This window comes from Vigna radiata, chromosome 6, assembly GCF_000741045.1.
Source record: "Vigna radiata var. radiata cultivar VC1973A chromosome 6, Vradiata_ver6, whole genome shotgun sequence".
NCBI classification, from domain to species: domain Eukaryota; kingdom Viridiplantae; phylum Streptophyta; class Magnoliopsida; order Fabales; family Fabaceae; genus Vigna; species Vigna radiata.
In genome coordinates, this window is record NC_028356.1 from 28,433,122 (window position 1) to 28,451,993 (window position 18,872).

Genomic DNA, 18,872 nt, shown 5'->3' on the forward strand with positions numbered 1-18,872 from the left:
ATTTATGACTTTTAATTTCTTTTATTTTCTTGATTCTTCCCTAGCTCTATAAATAGGGAGCTCCTCCTCATTCCAAGACACACCAAAAATCATTCTTCTCTTTTCTNAGTTTTATTCTCTAGCTCTTTTCTCTCTTCTAAAATATTCTGGGTTAGTCTTATACTCTTTTAAGAGTTCCTTGCTAGTTCTGAGATCCTCAGAAATATTCTGAGAAGTTCCTGTTGTATCTTGGGGGACTTGCACACACCGCGGATAAGTCCTTAAGGACAGTGACTCTACACGCCTCAGGAAAATTTGTTCGTGATTCTGTCAGCATTTTACAACAAGAGGCACGGACAAGGACCGGCTCCTAGCAGGCTTCCAGTGGAAGGGACACATGGACGAATCAAACATACACCGGAGTGAGAGGGATCTAGAAATTGTATAGATATGGGACTATACGGTTGAAGGATAACTTAAAGGAATTAATTTGGCTACTCATATCAATAAATGCATTTGCTTTTCGGTAGCCTAACCCATAAGAATTCCATGGTTAAGCGTGTTGAATCGTCATCTCTTAAAAAACCTCCAGGCCAATTACCAATTCCTTCTAATTTCATTATTCTTATGAAAATTAGATAAGACAAAAATTATAAAATGAAAACTCATTATAAAATCACTTTTTGTAAGAAATTGTTTAATAACTAGTGCTTCTGATTTTTTCAAAGCCCATTACCAATTCCTTTGATGTCATTATGTTTGTGAAAAACTAGATAAACTTAAATAAGAAAAAAATTATAAAATGAAAACTCATTATAAAATTATTTTTTTGTAAGAAATTGTTTAACCAGTGCTTTTATTTTTTTTCAATTGGAGCTACAGTAGAGATAACAGAGAAAAGGTTTAAGTGAAAGAGAGGAAAGAGAAAGGGTTGAGAGGAATGAGGGAGGTGAGTAAGGGTTTGGGGTTTTTTTTTTTAGTTTTGAGAATGAAAATTATTCAAATACCCTTGACTTTAAAACTTAGAATCCATAATATATGAGGGTATTTTTGTCTACTAAAACTCAGTACACTTTGTTAAAATGTACGAACTGAAAAACTACACGCGTTAATAAATTTATATATATATATATATATATATATATATATATATATATATTCAATCTATTAATTACACTAAAAAAGGTTTTTTGAAGTCAACAGAAATTCAAAACATAACTAACTAAGTCGAGTAGCCTGCGCATATAGTCGACTATGTCACTTCAATGCAATTTTGAAAATCTTTCTTTGCAAAAATACTCACAGCACTGTTTTTGAAAATATGTGCAAAGTCACGAGTTTTAATTAACTTGCTTCATAATGAAGTCGACTTAAAACTTGCAGTTTTGCCACACAATATAAGTTCAACCAAGTGCATGTAGTTTGCTTTTCTAAAAACATATGTTATGCAATCACAGATGATATCTCTTGTAGAAAACAGTGAATATGCACACATAGATAGAATCAACACAAACATGTTCTTCAAGAACTCATATACAAGAAAGTTTTGAACATGTAACACATATAAGTACATGTGTTATTAATAATGTGTTGTCATTATCAAAAACCAAAAGCAATGTGATATTGTAAGCTTTATCTAAACCAGTGCTTTCCTTATCAACAATCTCAACAATAAAATATTTGCAAGTGTAAATTAAGTCTTAGTCATATCAAGGAGTAATGACTGTTCACTCAGATTTAACCTGCCAACATAAGGGTAACCAATTAAAGTTTCAGGCAAATCATGGTTGTGATATCCACACATGACCTTCAAGACCATTACGAGATGGTTTACCCTTTAACCAAAACGGATGACATTTTTTAGTCCCGTATACATTAGCCTCCACATCGGCTTTGTATTTCTTATATTTTCACCCCATTTCACATCTAAGTAAGACAAACACCTTCCTTCTCCGTACACTAGTAGCTTTGTGAGATCATGTTATAACCACGACAAATCCTAGATCATGAGCGATCTCTCTCACCCATTCGATTAATTGATCACGAGAAGGAAATATTTCATTTGTGATAAAATTATTTGTGAGATCTTCCTCTCCAACTTCTTTTATGAAAGAAGAAAAATCTGATATAGAACTAGAATGAACTTATGAACCATACCATAAGGATATTCTTCCATTTTAAACAATATTAACCTATAACAATAATATTCACTTTCAATAACATAATTCATAATTAACTAAAGATATTAAAAAATTAATAAAAATAATCTATATAATTATTAAATTATTAAACAAATAAATACAAAAAATAAAACATAATCTATATAAATCATCTATAAAATTTATATAAATCAACTAATTTCGAAATTTGTTTTGGATTCATTTTCAACATTTTGCACTTGAGAGACGAGCTGCTACAAGCCACGACTATACCGCAAATTATCATGACACCACCTTCACCAACCTTGTTGTACCAACACACAACCTTCATCAACCTCTTGCACCACTAACTTTCACTGCAAATGAAAGCACAGAGAACAGAAGGAGAGAACAATAGAGAACAACAGAGAAAGAGAGTAAAAATGGAATGAAATGTGTGGGTGCAAATATAGTGGGACGAACGGGTGTTAATGCAGCCACTGAAAGTTAAAAAAGCAGGTGAGAAGTAAGTTTTTTAACCACCCTCGTTTCATTTTGTCAAAAACTTATTCCAATCCACCTCAATTGTGTTGGGTTGCTAGATTAATCCATCAAATCTATTTTACCATTCTTAACCAAACCTTTTAAAAGATCTAAAATTTTTAAGACTATCTCAAATACAATTAAAGTCATACACTTTAATATTAATTTTTCTTATAAATTATACTTTTATGCTAATAAAAATAATTAAATTAGTTTAATTGATTCTATATATTCTTATAATGGATTTTTTTTTATAGTTTTAACATTTGATTGATTTTAATTCAGAATATATTCTGTTTGTTGATTGAAAAATTGTGTTTTCATAACAAGCCCTAGAGCTGATATCCCTTCGTGCAAAGTTCTCTGGAATTCAAAATTTTCATAGCTCAGGAAATGATTGATCAGTGGTGGTTTATTTTTAAAACTTTTGATAAATGATGAATTTGCCTGTTAAGTAATGCTGAAATTGGTCAGTTGTTTTTAAAGTTTTGGATCTGGTTTTCGATACTGAATAAGTGAAAGTTGTCATTATCTCATAAAAATGATCTCTCGTCTCTTGAAGTAACAGTATGTATTGTAGTTACAACGACTGATGAATATATTTTAGGGATTTCATGTATCCATGCGTTTTTATATTTTTCTTTTTTCTTAATTGTGTTTCATCCATCAATATGGCATTGTTTTATCCTTTTTGGGGAAGGTCATCAACTTTATTTAATTGGTAAAAATATGCATAACTTTTAACTGCATTTATGTAACATCTCAAAAATGACAAAGTTATACATGTGTGGATGATTTAAATGAACTTGTGCTTTGTGAATGAGACCCTTTTTTCCTTCTAGACCTGATGATCTTGTGTGTGGTTACTTAAGAGGAATTGGAAAAGAATATTACTGATTATTAGTCCGCGGTAAACCATAGGTAGCAAATGTTTAGCAAAGGACAAGGAGCAACGATGGGAACGTTTGATACTCTTCTTTTGGCATTTGATATGGACCAGAGGGTAGATGAGGCAGAATCATTGTGGAATATGATCATACATACCCACTTGCGTAGGAAGTGAATAAGCAAAGGGAGAAGAAGATTATGGAGCTAGAGGAAGACATAAAAGAAGCTGAAAAACAAGGTCAGAATTTAAGGGAAGAAACAGAGAAGATTGAGTTGAAAAATGATAGTAAAAAGCTCTTATCAATAAGTTTAACACTAGGGAGAACTTATATTTTAGATTCATGTGATAAACTTAACTTTAAATGTTTGGTTGTGGATGAAACGGTGGAGCTACATTTTGTGTTTAGGAACTATTTTATATGTAACTATGTTAAGTAACTATGTTAGGGAAATATATTTAGGAACTTTGTTAGGTAAATATTACATTTTGATGTGTTAATAGAAACAATATTGATTATTTTACTCGTTATTGTTTATTTAAATTGTATTCTGTAATTGAATTTTATGCACGTTTGGATATGGATAGTAACACATACAAATAAAATATTTAAAAAAATATATTACATTTTACACCAGTTATAGTATCAGCAGATATAAAAGTGATATTCTTTTATACCTATTCTAGCACTTGTAGGTATAAAAAAAAGTTTTTTTTCTACCATTAGGGGATTTTTTATACCTGTAATAAACAGAACAAGTATAAAAGTAAAACTTTCTACACCGGTTTTAGAGCAGGTATAAAAAATCAAAAAAATTCTATACCCCTACTTCTGTATCTACTTGAAAACAGGTATAAAAAACTTTTTTTAAGAGGTATAAAAAACCTTTTTTCCACTAGTGAATAGTCGATTCATCTTGTGGTTCACCCATTTCTTCAAGTATTCTTCGTAGCCATATAGTTTGATTCGTGGTTTCAGTAGCTACTGCATACTTTGCTTCTGTTGTTGATTACGCCACGGTTGCTTTCTTCTTTGATGCCCAAGATAAAGTACCTGATCCTAGTGAGAAAGAGTATCTTGACATACTCTTCATGTCATTCATTGATCCTGCCTAATTACTATTTGTATAGTCAATCATCCTTGAGTCAGTCATGTACATATACCAAACTCATTTGTGGCTTCTAGATATCTTAAAATTATTTTTCCTACTCCATAATGAATTTGACTTGGCTTTTGTATGAATCTTGATAGAAGACTTGTAGCATACATAATGTTTGGTCATGTGGCTGTGATAGGAACTCCTAATTAAACTCCTATAACGTGATGCATTTGTCTCTTGTGCTCCATCATCTTTTTATAGCTTCTCATCTGCCACCAACGGAGTAGCGATAGGTTTACAATCATTCATCTTAAACTTCATTAGTAGAGCTTCAATATATTTCTTTTGAGAGATAAATATACCTTCTTTTTGTTGTTTCATATCTATACCAAGGAAATAGTTCATGAAGCCAAGGTCAGTCATTTCAAATGTCTTCATCATGTCTTATTTAAATTCTTTCATCATCTCCATATTGTTTCTTGTATAGATAAGATCAACGACATATAAAGAGACAATGAGATGGTACTAATCGAGGTCGTATCCTATCAAATAAATTCAACAAGTGTAGTACTAGGAAGTGATCCTTAGGTCGTCTCTCAATGACCAATTCTCTCTATCAAAAGATCAAACATGTAGTAGGGGGTTTTGGGAAATTTATGTGAATCAAAATAAACTAAGCAGTTAATACAGATTACACAATGATCAAGAACAGGTTAGCCATTAGTCAAAATGCAATGCTTCCAATCATGGATTAACAATAAATCTTTTATTCCTCTCACCTCTAATCCAACACGAATTGTAACGCCCCGGCAACTTACAGGGACTGTTGACTGCCCCCACAAATCACCACGAGACTTTCCAGTGTGCTTTGTCCTCACTCGCACACTTTCCGGGAAAACTTCCCGGAAGGTCACCCATCCCACAATTACTCCATGCTTAAAGTGGGGTCCACTTGGAGAGAGAAAAAAAAAATTATAAAGTTTGAGTTTAAAATTAAAAAGATTAATGGGGTCCACTTGGTTGGTAAATTTAAGAGAGGGGGTGTATTTAAGATAAAAAGGGGTACATCATGTGACACCCGGGCACTGACGAGGACGGGGAGTGATCGCCGGTGCAAGAGGCATGGTGTAGGGGGCACAGACAAGGAACGACTCCTGGCAGGCTTCGAGTTGGAAGGGGCACATGGACGAATCGAACATACACCGGAATGAGAGGGATCTGGAGACTGTATAGGTATGGGACTATACAGTTGAAAGATAGCTTAAAGGAATTGATTTGGCTACCCATATCACCAAAATGCATTTACTTTTCGGAAGCCTAACCCTTAAGAACTCCATGGTTAAGCGTGCTTAGCCTGGAGTAATTGTGGGATGGGTGACCTTCNGGGAAGTTTTCCCGGAAAGTGTGCGAGTGAGGACAAAGCACACTGGAAAGTCTCGTGGTGATTTGTGGGGGCAGTCAACAGTCCCTGTAAGTTGCTGGGGCGTTACACGAATCAATCAACTAAGCATAAACTAAAATGGTTTTCATGACTACAAATTAAGCAAACGCACACACATATTCATTCATTTCTGCACACCATAAATTAAATGTATACAAATTAGACCACTAAGCGTGAACCTAATTGAAACGCACAGAACAAATTTCATATGATGCAGGGCAAAGACAAACAAAATCACAATGAAGCCCCAATAATTTCAAGGATACATTACAATCGTCCTAGTTACCAACCAAACAGAATTAAGCTTCAATTATAACGAATTCAAACACAACAAAATGAATTAGAAATATCAATAGTTTTTAAGGCAAAGGTAAGCAAAATGAAAGTTTAGAAAATAGAAAACAATGGTAAAACGAATTTGCAATAAAACTAGAACGAAATTGAAATCACACTAGAAATGAAATTGCAGATGAAACTGGAAAACAAAATTACATAATGAAACAGAGAATCACATAAAGATGAATGAGAAGAATAATGAAATGAAATTGAAACAAAATTACTAAATGAATTCAATACAAAGAAAGAACACAAAACGGTAATTCATTGATTAATAATGGAGGTCTGAAATCGAAGTGACAACATAGGCAAGCAAAACGAAAGGAATGAAATTGAAGAGAATAAAAACCCTAAGCTCAAGTAGTTGTTCACTTCCTAAGGATGGGAGAAGAGAAAAGACTTTCATGCAGACGCCCCCCTTTTATGTCTGGGTCAATAGGTCTTATAAAACCCTAGGTAATGTTACCCTCTTAATTCTAAAAATGGGCTTCCTCCTAAATCTGACCCAAAATGGGTCCAAGTTCTAAATCTGACCCAAAATTAAACTTAAATAAAATACAAACAAAATAAAAATTGTTGAGGTGGACAATGACGTGGCATCTCCTCTTGAAATCCAGAATAAAATTCCAAAACTGCTCTGAAAATAATATTGGGAATAATTAAGCTTAGAAAATTCAATTTAATTAAAATATGAATTACTGGTCGAATTAAACCCAAATAGCAAAATTGAGAAAATAATAGACAGTTAAGCACAATTTACTAATTAATATAAGTAAATAGGAGAAAATAATGATTCATCACCTTAATATATAGTGTTGGCTCACTTTTGCTCCTCCTAAATCCTTGATCGATGAAATATTGATCAATCTTGTTATACCATGCTCGAGCAGCTTGCTTCAGGCCGTATAATGCTTTGTTAAGTCTTAATACTTTTCCTTCATTGCCTTTGTTGATGAAGCATTGTGGTTGTTCAACATAAATCTCTGTTTCGAGCATCTCATTTAGAAACGCTAACTTGACATCCAGTTCATAAATGTTCCATCCTTTTTGTGCTGCTAGAGCTATTAAAACTCCAATTGTATCTAAGAGAGCAATTGGAGCAAATATCTCATTATAGTCTGTTCCTGGTTATTGTGAGTAGCCTTTAGTGACCAGTGTTGCCTTTTGCTTTTATATAGTTCCATCACGATTAAGGTTTGTTTTATATATCCATTTCACTCCTATGATGTCTTTTCCATTAGGGCAATTTACGAGTTCCTAAGTGTTATTCTTCTTAGTCATTTTAATTTCTTATTCCATAGCCTTGACCCATACTTTTTGTTTTGATGCTTCTTCATAACAGTTAGGCTCAATTATGGTTTTATTGCAAGTTTCATATATGTCTACCAAGAATCTTACTCATCTTGGACTAAAAACAGGTGAAGAATCTTGTTGTTGTGGAGGTGGATTTTTTGGTTCTTCTTTTGTTTCTTCTTGAGATTGTTGCACTGAAAGTAAAATGTTGTTTTAATAACTTTTTCTTCTTCCCAATTCCAAGAAGCATTTTCATCAACTTCAACATCTCGACTGATGATGAGCTTTTTTTGTTTGTAGGTTGAAGACTCGATATCCTTTTGACGATGTGTTACATCCTTAGAATATTCCTCATATAGTCTTGCCTTCAAGCATGTGCCTTTTTTTATCGGGAACACGTATGTAGCAGATAGATCCAAATACTCTTAGGTGTTTAGCTAATGGTTTTCTTCCACTCCAAGCTTCAATAGGAGTTTTGTCTTGGATTGCCTTAAGTTGGATATCTGTTTAGAATGTAAATTGCAGTGTAGACTGCTTCAACCCAAAAAGTGTTAGGAATACTTTTCTTTTTTAGCATTGATCTTGCCATCTCCATAACTGCGATTCTTTCTCTCTAACACGCCATTTTGTTGTGGAGTATATGGGATTTTAAGTTATCACTTTATGCCTTCATCTTCAACGAATTTGTTAAACTCGTGAAATGTGTACTCCTTGCCACGATCACTTCTAAGTACTTTTATCTGTTTTCCATTTTGCTTCTCAACAAGGGCCTTGAATTTCTTGAATATGCCAAAGACTTCAGAATTTGCCTTTAGGAAATAGATCCATGTCATTCTAGAGAAGTCATCAATGAAAAGGATGAAATACATGTTGTTTTGATGTGAAGGTGTCATCATTTGTCCACAAACATCGATATGAATCAACTCCAATAAGTTTTTTGCTTCCTATGCTTAATTTTTCGATAATGGTAATCGGTGTTGTTTTCCGAGGAGACATCCCTCGAATGATTAGTTCATTATTGTCCTTCAAGCATGGAAGATCTCACATCATGTTTCTGATATAGAAGTTTAAAGGCATGTGTGTTGAAGTGACCAAATCTCCTGTGCCAAAGCCACGAGTCATCAACTTCTACCTTCATGGCAATATTAGTTCGAGGTTTAAAGCTTATAGGAAAGTTTATATTTCTCTTCTCCATTTTTACTTGGACAATTTCTATCATTTTACTGTCATAAATTTTGCATGTATCTTTCTCAAAATGAAGAGAATATTCATTCTCCTTATCATTTGGCCAATACTTAAAATATTTTCTTTAAGATTTGAAACTAGTAAAACATCCTTGATGAATTTCGTACCTTTCTTTTTCTCCGCCATGACAATTAATTTACCTCGAGACTCCACTATGGTGCCATTTCCTAGCCGAACTTTGACATTGAAAGATTTATCAATGTCTTTGAAGAGGCTTTGATCTTTTGTCCTGTGATTGTTGCATCTACTATCCAAGAACCAACTCCCTTCTACATTGGGAGATTCTTGATTGGCGTAGAATAAGAGTTTCTCCTGATTATGTTCATCTTCAAAGTTTGCTTGATGCTTATTTTTATTACGACAATACTTCACGTGACGAAATTTCTTACAATATTGACATTGAGGTTTTCCATGATGTCAGAATTCTTTTTCCAAGTGAAATGTCTTTTTACAAATGCCATACACTGCATATTTTCCTTGACGAGTCATAGAAAAGCTTCTACACTTTTCTTTATTTCTAGAATTTTTTCCTCTAATTTTATTTCCTTCATATTCTTTATTTCAAGATCGTAATTCCATTTTTGATTGAAATGCATTTTTGACCAAGTCTTCGTCATGCCTATTTAATCTTTGTTTATAAGCTTCAAGAGAACCCATTAGTTGTGTTACTGACAATGTAGAAATTTTTTTTTATTATTTAATCACGGTTGCGATTGCATCATATCTTTAGGTAATAAAAATTAAAATTTTACCAACGATTTTTTATCAAGAATGTTACTAACTATTTCTTTTATTCTAAAATAATAGTCTTTAATGGTCTCAGATTCTTTCATTCTTATTAATTCAAACTCTAGTCTTAGAGAATGAAGTTTAACGTCGTGTACCTCATCACTTCCTTGAAACTCCTCTTGTATTATGTTCCAAGCTTGCTTTACACTTGTGGTACCAATTATCCTTGGAAAAATTATGTCATCAATTGCTTGTTGAAGAAAAAATAAAGCCTTTGAATTCTTCTTCTTGTTTTCCTTCAACTTCTTCTGAGTTGTAGTAAGAGTGGAGGTGTCTATTAGAATAGTGAATTCATCCTTTATGATGTCCCATAAATCTTGAGAGTAGAAGAATGTCTTCATTTTGACACTCCAGAAATCATAATTTTCTCCTATGAAAATAGGTACTGGAATTGATGATGTTTGATTTGTAGTAACCATGACTTGAGAAAATATTTTGGATGTACTATAGAGTGTAGTTATAATTTTGTTGGAAGTAGGTGAAAATTTTATCTATGCTTAGTAGATGACTGAATGTAGTTCTGGTACCACTGTTAGTCTTTTGAGGTTGTGAAAGTAATAGTTGATGGGATAGAGAAAATGTAGAGATAGTGGAATGTAGAGAAAATGTGGAGATAGTGGAATATGGAAGTAGTAGTTGGAAGAAGTGTTATAATTATCTTTAGTTGTAGTAGATGTTGGCTTTGTTGTGCTAGATGTTGTTGTTAATAGGGGAGCCTAGCTTCTATACATTATGGTTTTTTATGATCAATAGGTTTAAATGATTCAAAATGTTTTTAAGCATTCTTGCATAACAAAATGGCATAACAAATGTTTTAAATCATTTACATGTTAGTGCTAGATGTTTGAATTTGTTCATGTGTAATGAAATAGGCTTGAAACAAATTGAGAATCTAGTTTCTGGTAATTATAATCGATTACATAAGTTGTATAATCTGTTATATTAAGCCAAAACACTTAAATAGCTAAATTGGAGGAAATCACTGTTATAATTGATTACATAAGTTACATAACCAATTAAAAGAGAGGGGTAGGCATAATCTGTTATATAAGTAACATAATCTATTAAGAAAGGCAAATGGATGACTAATGAGGCTAAGTGTAAATATAATCAATTACATAAGTTCAATAATCAGTTAAAACAGAAAGCAAGGTTTAATCCATTATACTTGTAAAAATAAGTAGGCGAAGTGTCTTAACCAAGAGGGGGAGGGGGATGAATTGGTTTCTCTTTAAAAATATGTTCTTTTAAAATCTTTTCAAAATCTTTTGAGATTTTTTAGAATGCAATCAATAAAGAATGAAAGACAATGTAAAAGTGTAGGGAGAGAAAGATTCACACTGCAGTTTATACTGGTTCGGCCACTACCTACATCCAGTCCTCTTTTAATCAACCTTAAATTAAAAGGATTCCTCTATATTGATTAAGTTCTTTACAAGCAAGACATACAAAGACAACCCTCTCAATGTACTCTCATCTTTAACTCCAAATCCAATATAGAAATCTAGAAAGAACAACCTCTTTTTGTCAAACCTTAGAGATGCCCCACTCTAAGTCACTAGAACTTCTTTAAGTCCTCTTCCTGGCCGCAGCAACAGGGAACACAATCATAGTTGATTGCAAACAAATATGATCTCCAGAAAGTACACCTTAATGTTCAAGCATGATCAGCCTATGACAACACTTCAATTCTTCAAGAACCTTTGAGAATTTTGTCCAAATGTAGTATTCTTGATTCTTGGAGAAACAGGAGCTCTTGAAATTAAAATCTCAACAAAAAAATCAAATATTAAAGATATGAATCATAAAGTTGTTGAACACAGAGAGCAATGCGTCTATTTATAGATTTTCTCATGTCTGACGTTATTTAATTGATTACTCAAATAATGTAATTGATTAAGCAAATCCTTCTGCATTAACAAATTTACATTTTACAACATTAAAAGATTAACAAGAGCATGTAATCGATTAACCAAAACATATATGCCACAGTATTTAAATATATAACCTTTATGAAAATTATAGTTATTCTTGAAAAAAGTTTTCATTCAAAGCACAATTTAACCAATTAAGAAATTAATGTAATCGGTTAAGTTCCATACTTAAGCATTTTTTAAAACTTTTTCATTCAAAACACATCAATGCACTCAGAAAACATGTGCAGGTATAACCACGAGTTTTAATAAATTATACCCATAATGTAATCTGTTAAACTTGTTGTTTTGCCACTATTAAGCATGTACTAATATCTGATGAATTTTAATATATTATGCAAATTGTGTAACCGATTAATTCATACAGATATGCAATGTCGATTAAGTTCCATACTTAAGCATTTTTTAAAACTTTTTCATTCAAAACACATCAATGCACTCAGAAAACATGTGCAGGCATAACCACGAGTTTTAATAAATTATACCCATAATGTAATCCGTTAAACTTGTTGTTTTGCCACTATTAAGCATGTTCTAATATCTGATGAATTTTAATAGATTATGCAAACTGTGTAACCGATTAATTCATACATATATGCAATGTGCAAAGTGTTTTAATCAAATATTCATTTGTAAACAATAAATACACATCATAGATAGTTCAAGCACAATTACAAATATAATCAAGCAACAGTTTTGCCATGTGTAAGAAACTATTAAACATTTATGTTGTTATCATAAAAAACTCATATGTGAAATATGGGTTAAGCTTTTCACAGCCCCCTTATCAAAAATATTGGAAGCCTAATCGGTCAAGATTGTTAGAAGAAGCAGTTATAGGCATAAGTGTTGAATTAATCGATTATACATGTGTAATAATCTGTTAAAGTAGAGGAAAAAACATAATAGATTATGTTGATGATATAATGGATTAAACTACATCAGGATTTGATTTTTTATATAAACCTAACTCGATACCTATTTTATTAACGTTCTAATTTTCATATATTGATATACTTTCTTAGATTTGTGTATAGGGTCTCTCAAGAAAAGTTATTGGAGGAATTCAAGCATCATTGGTGATCAAACATTCAAGATTTCATTCAAGACCAAGTGGACTTCATTGTTACTGATACATCTACACTTAAGGAGTGTGTTTCTTATTAGTGTATCATTTTATCTACATCATGTAGCACCTGTACGAGTAGGCCAAGGAAGATATTCAAGGTGTTCATCTCTTGTATTTGGTGAGAGTGAGTGTTTTCCCCTCTTGAGAGTGGTGAGGATAGCAATTTAGAGTTTGATTGTATTCTCAACTGAAATTTAATTTGTTAGAAGTCTCTCAACTAAGGTTGTTGGAAGAAGACTGGATCTAGATTTTTGATAAGCTTAACCAGTATAAATTTTGGTGTTCTTTGATCCCTTTTTTCATTATTTTTACTTAATTGATTCATCTAATCTTTGGATATTGATTTCAAGTTTTAAAAAAATTTTAACGATTTAAAAAACTTTTTTAAAAAGGATTAAATCCAATTCACCCTCCCCTCCCCTCCCCTCCATCTTGAGTTGGAATATAAGACTTCTTATTTCCAACCGTTGTTGTCTTGTTGTTTCAAATGATAGTACTCATGACTATTTATAGATTCATCTCTTTCATGACTATTCTAAAAAATTTTAACTAGGATTTATGTATACTTATATTTTTTGCTCGTGTTAACATGAAGATGATTGAAAAAACCATTCATTACCTCATTGCTGCACGCATGATAAGTATGATAGTAAAGTTTTTTATAATTATTTCAAAAGATTTTAAATAAAAATATATATATTTCAATTTAAAAATTGTAGTTAAATTTTGAATGAGCTAGGGATATTCTCAAAACCAGCGTCCTACAAAGTCAAAGAGACATAATTATCAAAATTCAACTACAATTTTTAACTTGGAATATATATTTATTTAAAATCTTTAGAAATAATTAATACTTACCATGCCTGCAGCAATGAGGTAAGAATGGTCTTTTCAATCAATCATCTTCATGTTAACACGATCAGAAATATAAGTGTGTTATGAGCAAATCTCCATCTCTTCCGTGGACCAGGCCCGAGTCCACACAGCCCACGGGTTTGGGCTTGGGCTTGGGCTTGTTCCGCACTCGTCTTTCACGCCGTCGAGGCTGTTCATTGTGGTCTGGTAAGTGGGAAGAGCTTCCTCTGTGATCATGTCACTGACCAGCACCAAGAAGTACTCGTCAGATAGCTCCTTGGTTCGATCGCGAAGAGCCTTCACCTCGTCCACGAACTTTTCAAACGGCGACGATGGGTTGGGAACGAAACTGTTCGGCTGCCAGCTTTTTTCCACGGGTTTCAGCAGCGGTAGGACATACTGCGAAGCCCACCCTTCCAGTGACCTGAAAACCTCTAACTTTTCCGTCGGCAATGGGTGGGTCCTCCGCACTTTTGGTGGCGGGGACATTGAGAGGACACATTTCGGTGGCACCATGCGGTGGCGAACAGTTCTTGGACATGCAAAGGGGAGAGTAGTTTGTATGAGCATGATGGTTGACGAGTGTGGTAGGTATATTTGTGAGTGCAGTGAGAGGAGTGAAAGCCTATGTTTTGATTTGGCCATTAATATATAGAAACATCATAATTTTGAAGGCAGTGGAAAGTGGCCTTTTATGAGATAGACACAAGTTTAAAGCATTTATTGATCACGTTTTAAAAAATAAAAAGATGAAAATTTTGCATGCACACCATAAATAAAGTTTTCTTAAACCTATAAACTCTTAATAAATGATTTTTTAAGACTATATTCCTATCAAACTAAATTCACAATTGTCAGTCCAACATTTCTACACACTATACTTGTCTTAAGTTGAAGGGTGTATTTAGCAACCTACATTTTGGAAGAGTAGTTGAATTTCATTTTCAATTGATGTACATATGTGTACGCATGCACTTTCCGGAAAGTAACTATACTGTTTAGATTTAATTTAGATCTAATAAATAAAATGAAATCGACCTATAATTCAAATTGATTTAGTTCTAATAGATTTAAATTAAAATTCATATCCATTTTAATTAGATCAATTAAAATTCATATATATGTAAATTAATAATAAAACTGTGCTATATTAGAAAAAAAAAAAAAAGGAAATTCAAATACCCTTCTAAAATGCACGTTGCTAAATACACCCTTCAACGACGACAAGTGTTCTTTTTTTATTTTAACGTGATTCCTTAAACGATTTTTTTTCTAATATAGCATAGTTTTATTTTTAATTTACAGAGATAGCGTACTGTTAATATTTATATGCGTGACACAGTTTCATCAAAGTTCAGAATTCGATTTACAGAAAACTGAATTGTGACTTCTTATTTAAAATATTTTCACAAAAGATATGTTAAAATTCGATTTTTTGAAAACGGAATCCTGATTTTCTTTTTTGATAATTTTTACAAAAATATATTCAATGGTTTTCAAAAACCATCTAAGATTTAAAAGGTTTTTAGAAATAGATAAAAGGTTAAAAGGTTTTCGAAAACTATTTAAACGGTTTTGGAAAACCGTGGAAGAATATTTTAACTCTTAACATATTTTTAAAAATTTTGTTTTTAATTTAAAATTAATAAATAATTAATTTATTTTATTATTGTTTCGGTGATATTTTTTGGGGACCGAAAGGACTAACCTCGATGACGTGATTCTGCTTCCTTCTGATGCGAGATCTTCAAATACCTTCGCCGTCCGCTTTACAAACCGTCCGTCAAGTTCGAATCTTCACCCAGGGGTACCTGTAAAGGCACTACGACAATCAAGTTAGACGTCGGCGTAGGAAGACCCTCAATCCTCAGCAAGTAAATGCTTAGAATGGAGAGAGGGTTATCGTAAGCACGATGATGCTCAATCAATGTGGAGATGCAAGTGTGGGAGAATGTGAGTGTACCTTGTTTGAAGCCCTTAGTTCTTTATTTATAGGCTTTGGATTGATATGAGATCAATAGAACAGAATAAAATATAAACAGAATAAAATATAAACAAACTTACCTTATATCTCGCTATTGAGATATTATTTGATACATGATATATGATAGTGCTCATTTATTCGCATTTACGACATGATGGGCCTCGAGCCCATTAAAGTTGGATCAGTTTGATAATTCGGCCCATTTAATTGGTAAACTAGACCGCTCGGTTTAGCCGGTCGTTATGTTGATGTGCCTGGCCGTCAGACCGATCGTCGAAGATATACTACCTACATCATCCCCCAAGTCCGAGGGTAAGAGAAGGTGTAGGACCTTTGTTGACCGAAGGACTTTTATGAGTTTATGTGTCGTTCGGTGTGGATACCGTTTGTTCTGAGTGAGAGCATGCTGGGTAGTCAGACAGACCTGTTTGGTTCTGTGAGTGGCTTGGAAACGACACAATTGTGTCGTCGTTTGAGTCTTGAAAATGTAAGTAGTTTTCCCGCGTTGGGGTAGTGGCAGAGTCACCAAATAAGAACCGTTAGATCTTGGGCATCCAACGGTGTGGACAGTGTGGCGGTTTCGTAACCTCCATGCCTTTAATAAGTTAATGATTTCGAAATGAACTGTTACATTGCATTTCTGCTTCATCTCCATCGTCTCTCTTGAGAAGTTCTTGCTCTGCCCAAGTGCTTTCTTCCCAAACTGTGTCATTCTCTTATTTTCAGGTAACAATGGCTTTTTTTACCTTCGTTCATACTCTATCTGATAGTGACGATAAGGAGCGTAGTGACTCACCGGTCGTTCGACCAAGAGTTGTAGGATTTGCTGAGTCTTTATTGAGCGGGGATAGGGTTTTTGTTAGTGGCAGGGTCGAAGTCGAGAACCCTGGGCAAGATTGTACATCTTCGCCTGTAGATTATTCATGGGCCTCTCGCGAGGTGGGTGATCAATACACCATTTTTGTAAATAAGGATATACTGTTAGGATGGGTGGAGGATAATTGTGTCCTGCGAACCCTAGGGTACAATGTTGCCCTAAAATTTATTGCCTGTAGGAAAGAGGAACGAGTCTTCCATGGCGAGGGCGTTGCCGGAGAGAATTGCTTTTACTTTTATTTATGTTTGCTCTATGATATGTACATTAGACTTCCTTTTACTAGATTTCAAATGGGGGTCCTGCGATATTTAAATGTAGCTCCTTCCCAGTTACACCCGAACAGTTGGGGATACATCCAAGCGTTCGATGTGTTATGTCAGGCCTTGGGCATTGAACCAACGGCCAAAATCTTCTTATATTTCTTCAAAAGTCGCCCGAATGTCAAGAAAGGTTGGGTCTCCCTAAGTTCAATGGCAAAGAACGCCATTTTCAATTTATTTGCCGAGTCGTATAAAGATTTTAAAAACCAATTTTACAAAGTGTCCATTACGAAGAGGGGTAGGCCTTTTTTCCTGAACGATGATGGTAAACCTAAATTTCCCTTGTACTGGACCAAGACCCCTCAAACACTAACTTCTTGGCCTGTAGAGGACATGATTGATGTCGAGAGGAGGAACTTGGATGAGTTGGTGAAGGTAGCTCGTCCATTTTCCTCGAGAAAGATAGTCAATTGCCTGAAGTACAACGACCTTGAGTCGAGGGTGTCTGGTAGGCTTTGCTGCTAAACATCTTTTCTTGCTTATTTGAATATGATTGATGAATATTTTTGAACTATTGCAGAGGTCATTGCTCCAAAGAAGAATTGGTTTAAGCAATCTCGGGTTTCCAGAAAAGAGGTTGGGGTTGCAACCGGTCGCTCCACTAGGACGTCATCGAACCCTGCGACGGTTGTGTACGTGGAGGATACCCCTCCTTCCCCTGAGCAAGGTTTGACGCGCAAGAGGAAGGTCGTCCGGGTGGAGGGGGCTACCAGTGCGGTCAAGAAAGAGAAGACTGTGACCGAGATTGGTGAGCCGGCTGAAAAACGGTCACTGTCGTTAGGGATGTGGGATCCGGGTTTCGATTTTAGACATAAGATCGAGTTTCATTTTGACACTGCTGAGGAGAAGGTGATGGCGTCAATGTCTGAGCAGCAGATGTCTGAATTTCTGCTTGATAACTTGCTACGCTATGGGGCAGCGGCCTTCAAGATGGTTTATGCGTCCAACAGGGGGACATCCAGAATGAAGTAGGTCGGCTGAAAAAAGAGCTCGAGGATGTTCGGGCTGCCCATGCTGGATGTGCAGAAAAGGTCGAGGAAGCTGCCAAGGTCATTGAGGAAGGAAAGGCCCATGCTGAGAAGTTCCGTCGAATTAGCTTGGAGTTGTAGACCGAACGGGACGGTCTGCTTAAAGACATGGAAGAGGCCAGGAAGACGATTGCCAACTTGGGCAATATTCAGAAGGAGCGAGATGAATTGCTGAAGGCAAATGTCGAGCTGAAGCAGGAGAAGGTAGAGTGGAAAAACACTGAGGCCGAGATGCTGGAGGCCATTGGCCAAGAGCATATGAAGGGCTATAAGAAGGCGTTGAGACAAATGAGTCACTTAGCAAAAGTTTCTCCTGAAGGCCTAGGCTTTGATATGGAGTAGGACATGTACGAAGGTCGCCTGGTATCAATCGATGGTATTCCTGACGACGCCTATACAGCTGAAGGTGATCCGGCCGTAGAAGTTTCGAGGAAAGAAACTGAGAAGGGAAAAGAGGCCGATGTGGGGGCCTGACAACTTAGCAATTTTATTTCAGCACTTCTAGAACTTCATTATACTCTGTAATGACTTTGAAAGTCTTTTGAACATGTGGTTTTCTGGTTTGATTATTGATATACCTTGTATATTTCGTTGGGTTGGAAATTTGCCTTACCAAGTTATTGCGTTAGAACTGTTAGTCTATGGTACTTAGACTTTAGTCTTCGTTTCGTCAATTCTTCTCGTATGTTTAGACTCGTTGGTCTTCAAACTTTTAGGTGATGTATAAGGCGTCAGGACTCATTTGGTCCTGGCCTTGAGACGTCTAGACACGTTGGGTCTAGGCCTGCGTATAGTTGGACGTTATTGTCCATAAGGCGTCAGAACGCGTTTGATTCTGGCCTTAAGGCGTCTAGACACGTTTGGTCTAGGCCTTTGTATAGATGGACGTTATTGTCCATAAGGCGTCAAGACACGTTCGGTCCTGGCCTTAAGGCGTCTAGATACGTTCGGTCTAGGCCTGTGTATAGATGGACGTTATTGTCCATAAGGCGTCA

At 34.7% G+C, this 18,872-nt stretch overlaps 1 protein-coding gene across 1 annotated transcript; it reads right to left on the reverse strand.

The window, feature by feature from the left end:
- Positions 1–13,749: 13,749 nt before the first annotated feature.
- Positions 13,750–14,376, reverse strand: LOC106763669 (stearoyl-[acyl-carrier-protein] 9-desaturase 5, chloroplastic-like). The gene has a single exon (XM_014647837.2). It carries the CDS (start codon positions 14,311–14,313, stop codon positions 13,750–13,752), a length of 564 nt encoding a protein of 187 aa, XP_014503323.2. The 5' UTR covers positions 14,314–14,376.
- Between the last annotated feature and the right edge of the window lie 4,496 nt (positions 14,377–18,872).